At 37.2% G+C, this 8,870-nt stretch overlaps 1 protein-coding gene across 1 annotated transcript; it reads right to left on the bottom strand.

Annotated features, from left to right (window-relative positions):
• Nucleotides 1-204: 204 nt before the first annotated feature.
• LOC145771611 (protein N-lysine methyltransferase METTL21A-like) lies at nt 205-8,469 on the bottom strand. The gene is made up of 2 exons (XM_082583329.1): nt 8,183-8,469; nt 205-2,883 (listed from the first exon to the last, which is right to left on the bottom strand). Exons 1-2 carry the CDS (start codon nt 8,339-8,341, stop codon nt 2,368-2,370), a joined length of 675 nt encoding a protein of 224 aa, XP_082439455.1. The 5' UTR covers nt 8,342-8,469; the 3' UTR covers nt 205-2,367.
• Nucleotides 8,470-8,870: the final 401 nt, after the last annotated feature.

The raw sequence follows: 8,870 nt of genomic DNA on the forward strand, positions 1-8,870 counted from the left end.
AGCAGCGCTGGTGTTGTGGTTATATTTTATTTAGGTTGTATTTTATTTAAGTATAAGGATAGTTTATATTTAAGTATAAGTTTAAGTATGAGAATGGTTTGGTTATATTTGAATTGATATTAAGGCTGTCTAACTGCTTGGTGAAATTTCTATTTATCTAGTTTGGCTATCTGACTCCATGAAATAATTTCCACACAATTGTTATTCGAATTATAATTTTAAGTTATCAGAAGGTGTTCATATAATATTGTAGGTCTCTAACACAATTTAAATTTATACATTACAGAATAGTGAAATTACAGAACAGGGAAACATTATTGAAATTACGGAACAGGGAAACATTATTACAACTCATTACATTTTTAACTAAACAATCAATTTAATGTTTTCTGAGAGCTGAACTGGTCTAACTGGGCTGCTTGATAGAGCTAGTCCGATTTGATAGAGCTCTCGTCAAAGGACGAACAAACCATTTTATTGTGTGCGCCCTTTTTTCTATTTTCTTTGGGAGCAGTTGCATAGAAAATTACAGAAACTTTAGTAAGAGGCAGGAAAACTTATATGTTGAAATAATGGATCGCTACAGTGTGTACTCAAGCGCTCTCCATTCAGCGACAAGGACAAAACAATTCACAGACAACACTCGAAAACTTCACTCTGCAATCTCGGTGATCCAGCCTGCGTCAGTGGTTCAAAGCCTCTACAAGCATGCGAAGCTGTCAGGATTAAGTTCTAGAAGAAGCTTTGTAAGTCCGAGGATAAACATTTCCCACAATCATAATGGATCGTTCGTGTGCACAACGCTTAACCGATTGCACTTTACATTAAACGCCATGGACATGCACGGCTTACGTTAAATTTTTAGCACTATCACATGCGGCATACAATCGAATGAGTATGGTATGCAAATTATCAATAGGTTTAGGTGAAGTTTTAAAATAATTATCACGAATAAACAGTCAAATATATCTCAAACCACAGCAGCAAAAAGCTTGTTACGACCACATTCTTGCATTTCGTAGTCGTTATTGCTTGAAAACTATGATATTATGACATTAAATAACAGCACCAATTACGAGGAGCTTAGACATGCACGAAGGCAGGGACATAGCTGACAAGTGAACAGAAAACAATGAATGCAATAATTCAGAAAATCCAAAATGTCTGGGCGTCACTGGAAAAAACTGACTTCGTATATACTTGACTGGGCGTGTAGTTGTTTCATCTTACGGTATATTGCCTACGCCATTATTTTAGAGTCGTGTACGTTTTTTGGAATATACCGGAGTTATTCATGCATGCAATTACGTCTCTGCACAGTATTATTTATTTTACTTATGTCTATTTTACATCAGACTCAAAATGGTCCATATCACAATCAATTATAAAAACAAAAACAGATACAAAGCAGATCACTCTGAAGAGCTGAGTGCAAAGATTGATAGCCCGTTCACATTAGTTCATAAATCCATTGGTTGGAAGACAAGTGACAATGCGTTACAAACTAATGTAAGTTTTACGATTGAGAGCTTGAAAAGTTATGATATTGTCATCAATGAAAGCAGAAGTGATGGTGCACAGTGCACACTCTCTGCAGATGAAACAACATCCATATCTTCAAACACGCAAAGCATGATGAGTATTGTGTTGGTTGCAAAAGACGAGCTAGCAGAAAAACAGGTACTACGTAGTAGAATTTGTATCAGCTTTCCGTTTGCAAACAGTGGCAGTGATACAACACGATGCCAAACTTAGAATAATGCAGTAGGCGAAGAACAATATAAAATAGCAACAAAACTGTATTCAAGACAACCAATCGAAATAAATGCCTTGATGTTTTACCTAGTCATAACACAAAATTACTTGAGAAAATAAGCCTGAGTATGTTTTCATCGCGTTTCAGTAAAATACAACAAAGTGAAACTATATATTATTCTAGTGTTTTTTTGAAGTTCAAGTTGAGCTACTAGTTTTCACTTCCACTCCAGAAATCTAAATAGCTATACGTATCAGTATCACAAGAAAAAACGATCAAACACTACGATAAGTGTGTACAAGAAACATGTGTACTTGCATGCAGCACAAAACCATCGCTTTTTGAACAATAAAAGTGATTTCACGATAATGAAAAAAAAAATAGTACAATGAAATATATTACATTCAAAGAGGGTTAAAAATAAACCCTTAACAATCAAATGGATAAAATGAACTAAGAACAATAGGCCTACCATATAATATATCGAATGACCCATAGCAAGATTAAAACAACTCTACGCTGTTCAATCTTTTGCCGTCAATTACACATTCTAAGGTTGAAGGCTTGTCTTTTTATTAAGTCAAAAGAATACAGCAGGCAATAAATATATTTTAAAAACACTCATATATCACTACATCGTTATTGCTTTCTTCATATACTTTTTGAATGGTTGTAAACTTCTTTTTTAGCTTTGCAACAAATACATCTACTCGATCATAACGCAATTTAGAAGATAATAGAATTTTTGTACGATTTTTATTTTGCTTACAGCTGGTCAAGAAATGGAGAGTTTCTAATAAATCATCAAACGTATCTTCTCTGTAGATGATATCTGCTCCTAAAATGTAGTCATATAAATATTCTGAAAAGTTGTCTAAGTTTTGACCCCACTCTAATTCACGAACGACAGGTTCAACATATACATTGTCAGTGAAATCTTTGGTTACAAAATTCATATCAATATTTTCTTGAAGCAACGGTAGAGCCTTGTGGATATCTGTAAACGTAACGTCAGCTCCTAATGCCATGGCCACCATGCCAACCAGGCCTGTTCCTGCTCCAAGTTCAAGAACTTTCTTTTCCTGCATTGGAGTGTTCTTTGTTATGTATTCGCTCAATACAAATGCCTGCAAATTGACAAAGTTTAATATGGTATAGGCTATAATAACCAATTGCATGAATTAATACAAAGTTGCAAACAAAACACAACAAAAAGCGGTAAAAAAAATACAAAAATCGTAGCCTATAACAATACTATATATTTGAAAAAAACTTTTGAATATTCCAATAGGAGTGAAACAGACTGTTAAGGTGTTTTAAGAAAGTAAAAAATGTATTTACGTTAGTACACACAACATGTGGCGTGGGCAATGACATACATTATGCAGGTACAGTGCAAATTAACAAACAGAAAAGTAAAAATTGAAATAGAACTTTGTTTTGCAATATTCTCAGTCAATACTGTTATAAAAACTCTAAAACATGGCCTTTGTTGCATTGGCTTTAGATATTGTATATTATTTCTGTGGTACCGTAACTGTAAGTTTGACACATTTAAGAAAATTTAAAACTTGTTCTGGATGCCTGGAATAGCAATGGTTTCATATCTGTACCACTACTATGCCTGGGCCACCACCGCTGTGGCTATCTTACCATGGCATTCAAGTCTAAATAATTTTAAAACCTTTTTATATAAACCTTTTAACCAGCGGTTCCCAACCTTTTTGGTGCCGTGACCCTTTTATAACATTTGTCAAGTTGTGGTGACTTCAAGGATAAAATTAGTTGGGTTGATGCTCCTTCACTGCACTTTTGGAGCTAACTAGTAGGCTAATAGGCTATAGCCTGTATCATAGGCGTCGAAATAGGGTGGGCCGGGTGGGCGACGCCCACCCTGCCGTGAAACGAGGGTGGGCAAAATATGTTTCGCCCACCCTGTTTTCATGACACTTATGAAGTGTTCGTTACAATTATTTCCGTTTTTCTTAAACGCTGGACTATCCAACCAACTGCAGCGCAACTTCTTGTTTTACTCTATGTCTCTCGCTAGGTATCCGACAGAACAAAGCAATTTCGCAACAACGCTGCGTGGAAAAAATGCGGTCCTCACTGCATTGTTGTTGCTACGGCAACTGCCACAGCTGGCAATTCATGGTGAGAGAAAGCCACGTTTGATTTTTTCTCCGAATTTGCGTCGGCAATTTGATTTTTTCTCGGAATGGTCTCACTTTGGTTACGTCACAATGAAACTTCAGTTCCCGGTCAGCGTAAGGGAATGTGAATAAGACATCATAATGAACATGACAATAAAATAACCGATACAAACTAAAGACGTACTAAAACAATCGCTTTTGCTAATCAAAATCCGGCTAATCCGAAGGCGCCACTTTGAAGATAACAGGTCACGAGTCACGCGCTTTTTAGGTCGCAACGGAAAACATAAAAGAAGTTTGTTTAGTTTAGCAGCGCTCATAAGATCGCAAGATGCAAGAAAGAAAACATCCAACCTATTAAAGCTTAATTGCTGCAGCGACGCTAAACGCAGTCTTTGTGAGAAAGACTAACCACACTTTTCGAAATTAGCGTCGGCAATTGCCGAGGTGATTGTAAGGACCACAAGATTACAAGAAAAAACTAATTTTCTTAAGACTACACCAGACTAAGAGATTGATTCAATCTTACTATTGCTGGATGCTTTATTTGGGTTACTTCCTACTTCGCCGGCGCTTAGACACGTGCCCAGCTGGGAGATTCTTTTATAAAAATATCACCCTATTTGCATTGACTCCAGTAGACGTCAAATTATTGTAAGCATCTACTCCTTGTTGCGCCTCGCTTTCCGTTATCTCGTCCAGCTGATACAGCATCTGATGATACCGATTCTGACTAGTTCATCAAACAGACTTTGTGTTGCTCGCAGTGTCCCAATTGTGCCGAAATTATGTTGGCTTATAAGCTTACGTAAATCGAGGCGATCTTCTCGCAGGGAGCTATTAATTTGTTACCTGTACCTGGTTGAGCAATTAACGTTATTTTATGATAATTCAACGTCGCTACATGTCGAATTAGTGTAAAACAAACGTAAATTTCTTATTGGGCATTGTTGTTACGCGATATAACCCGCCGGAAAAATTATATCGATTTGTGCTGACTCGAACGTTGAATCAACCCAAAATTAACTTACTTTCCCCTCCCCGTTAGTTTTTTAACGTGAATTACCGTAACAGCGTGCGCATCTTGTTGCTCGCTTTATCGCTACTTTTGGTATTATTACATCACAACAAATCAAACAATGCGTTCGTAATAGACTACTCTAGTATATTTTTCGCTTCTCATTTTACATGTTTTAGTACCTACAATCTTTTCCTACTAAATATTCACAGTAATTGCCGAGGCAATTTCAAATTTTGCCGTTTGGCCTCGGCAACGTTTTTGCCGAAGTAAAAATATGCTCATTTTGAAGACTGAACCATTGCGAATTTGCAAACATACACATTTAATGAAATCTGTTTGAAAACTCTCGCCCACCCAGAATTCCTCTCTTCTAAGAAAAAATCGACGCCTATGGCCTGTATTAAATTTGACTTCTAAATAAATAAATAAACAACACAACAATTTGTTCAGAGAAGGCTGTGCTTGCTTCTATTCAGCCAGATCTCAAATCCTTGGAGTAGTCTTTGCAAGAGCACAACGCAGATCATCTTCGAGCTTTTTAGCTGTTGAATGTTCTATCCTTAAATTTTTTAAGGTGTGCTAGCTGTCTCTTTGTAAAGCATTTTCTTGTTTTACTTTTTATTTATTTTTGCATTACTTCATTTCTCATGCTGTGTGCACTGTGCAGCCTCATTTTGTCACCCCCTTGCAGCCTGCCGCCCCTGGCGCAGAGCCAGAACCGCCAAGTGGCTGCTACACCACTGGGCCTACACTGGCTTGCCTAGGCTATCAACTGATGCAGAAATAATAGCCTAGCTCTCAACTTGTGTCCTAGCTGCTCAATGTTTGAAAATTTAACTTTTTTCTCACAAATATCAACAAAATCGCGACCACAAGACCAACTTTTGCTTAAAAAATGCATTATTTTTGCCTAGGATGTTCTGGTTTGTCTAGTTACTAAACAAACCACATGTGGTAAAATCGCGATTTTTACTAGACTCTAGTAAAATCGCGATGCACTCTGTGGTGAGCTGCCCATTGTTAAGAGTTAACTTTCTAAATTTCTAAACTAATCAGAAGGCCTCAGGTAACCCCAGGCAAATCGTCAGGTGAACTGTTTTTTTTTTTCGGTCATTTATCGGTCATTGACCGATTTTTTAGCAAAATGTCCGAAAAAAATATAGTGAATTCGGTCAAAATGTCCGAAAAAATATATAGTCAATTCGGTCAAAATGTCAGAAAAAATATGTACCCACGCACATCGATTTCAGTGACTGCAAAGAAGCTTCTTGCGCCACTCTACAATTTTTTGTCAATCGGAAATACAAGACGTAGACTTAGTGTTTGAACGTTGATCCAATGTCTTATTGTATGTGATAACGTAAATACAGAAGTAACATTTCCCAAACGTAACTGACGTGGTGCCTTCAAGTGTGACGCAATGTTGCGTTGCCTTGGAAAGGTCAAACTGCTTGGTAGAGATTGATCGGTCTGTTCTGTCAATCGGGACATTTTCTCAGCATGTTGCATATATTCTCAATTTTTGAGGTGGTGGTCAACCCTTTCGAAATGTTATTGACCAGACCTCGATTAACAACGAAGTATCCCTTTGTACGTTGATCCAATGTCTCATTGCTTGTGATAAACGCAAACATGAAAATAACACACTCAAAGACTTCAACTTTCTAGAAATGCCACTGTGTTTTCAAATCTTTTCTTCGAGTCGTGGAAAAAATTGATCGTCAGTCGGGAAATTATCCCAGCATATTGCATAATGTTGTTAACTTTGGAGCTGGTGATAACCTCTGTGAAATGTTTGACTCCACATCGATAGATAGTGATTTTGTGTGATGGTTTTTGCAACGTCGTACTCCATTGAGTAGACGCAAAAAGCCCTACAAAAATATAACTGTTTATAACTTTTTAATGAGCAGGTGGGAAATCATTTCAATTTAACTGGAATTTTTTCGTTTTTGGTAAGTATTGAATAGCTTCAGGCGCGTATCCTCAATGGAAGCAAGGGAAGCCTCAAACCCTGTCAAAATTGAAAAAAGAGAAGATGATCTTTTTCAGTAAAACGATTTCGTAATTTCTTAACCTGAATACGAATTAAAACAGCTTCCAACTCAGGCCTCGACACTGAAGCCGGCCATCGCAAACATGGCCGCGATTAACCTACAAAAACCGACATTTGTCCGCTAGGTCTCGCACTTCCGTCGGCCGCATTTGTCCGCCATGAAGTTCCGAGAAAATTTTACGCAAGCGGTTTTGTGAATAAAATACTTTGCCACTTAGGTGAATAAAATACTTTGCCACAAAGGATTAAGAAAGCAGTCAAAGCACCGTATAAATCACAATACACACTGTCTAGTGTCTATGCTTGAATTGTTAACATTATTGATTGCGAACCAGGTGACAAATGGCAGAAAGTTTTAACAATAGCTACGAAGCGTGGCATACATTGGCCAAGTTTGGCAGCTATTGCTAATGCTTTGCTGACTTTTAATGCAGAGAACGCAACCGTACAACGTGGATTCAGTTTGCTTTCTCGGTTGCGAACTCCAACAAGAAATCGCTTGCGTTGTTCAACTGCAGATACCAGTAAACTTATGCGTTTGAGGTTAAATGCTGCATCATACAAAACATTCAATTATGACGTGGCATACGCGCACTGGCACAGTAACGCGAAGCCAGTACGCTACAACGTGAGCGGTGAAATTGTTGAGGAGTTAATTCACTTTGTAATTGCGAGCCATTAGAGCGTAACGTGTTTTTATTTGGTCACTCTTACTTGTTTTTATTCCTTTCCGTTGTACCGTATGTTTGTTTTGCGTTATTTTTGAACGTGTGTTAGTGTGCAATAAAAGATGTCTGCGGCCGGGTGTTGCAAGGTTGAGTTTTGCTGATGAACATTGAAGAAACGTTTGTCTGTTCTAACTTTTCTCAGATAAAACACGACAACGTTTCTCAGCGAAACTTAATGTTGTCAGGAAGTGCAATTTTTTTTTGTATCAGTTACTTGAAAGGAAGTATATTCATCAGAAAAAATGACCGAAATAAATAAAAAATGACCGAATTTTTTCAAGTCATTTCGGACAAATGACCGAAAAGTCTCAGCGAAAAAAAAAACCCAGCAGGTGACCCCAGTTGGGGTCGCGACCCACAGGTTGGGAACCGCTGTTTTAAACGATCCTATTAAGACAAAACAAGCTAGAGATTTCGATTTGAAGGAATAAATCCACCTCAACTTTAAAACACACAAAACTGACTCACCGCTTCCCAAACTACTCCAGCAACTCCATTCTTGCTCCAGTCTTGCTTAATCAAAATTTGCTTTTTAAGTTGAGGTATTGCAAATGTTTTATTAGTTTTATAAAACTGTGATAATACCCCATTGTTGTTGTATGGTATTAATGCATAATTTGAAGCCATATTTATAGTACAAGCAGATAAGTTTTCAGAATGATTTAGGTTTCTTTTTGAGACAAACTGTTTATCGCCAGTAGCATGGTTTTGAAAATATCCAAGTAAAAAAAAGAATAGAATTGTTTTCACGAACACATTTTTGGAGTAACAAAATAGTGTCGATCTTTCAGATAATCCAAATATAAATTTTTGTTTCACCATAAGTGAAATTGATGACTGCTAACAATGCCCAGATGATTAACACAAAACAGATCTCTTTTACTCTTCAGGAAGTTTAAAATTCTATACAATGAATCTTAACTGGTTACACATAGCCTATCCCATGCGTTCTGCAATCTGCAACATAGTCCAACACATCTTTTGTAAATTCAACGGTCAGTTTACACATATGTAATACGACGCCATTTTGAATATAGCCTTTTATTTCTCTTATGATTATGAACAGTACGCTGCTCTAAAGAAATGCAATGGCCTCTTAGGGCCAGGGCCTAGCAATGCGAAATATACCGTACATTAGAAACAGTGATATCAAAGA

The sequence above is a fragment of the Aplidium turbinatum genome, chromosome 1, assembly GCF_918807975.1.
Source record: "Aplidium turbinatum chromosome 1, kaAplTurb1.1, whole genome shotgun sequence".
Taxonomy (NCBI): domain Eukaryota; kingdom Metazoa; phylum Chordata; class Ascidiacea; order Aplousobranchia; family Polyclinidae; genus Aplidium; species Aplidium turbinatum.

Excerpts from the sequence above, each read along its gene's own strand:
- LOC145771611 (XM_082583329.1), bottom strand. The coding sequence starts at position 8,341 with ATGGCTTCAAATTATGCATTAATACCATACAACAACAATGGGGTATTA. Across the intron at positions 2,884-8,182 it reads CTGGAGTAGTTTGGGAAGCG|GCATTTGTATTGAGCGAATA; the intron begins GTGAGTCAGTTT and ends GTCAATTTGCAG.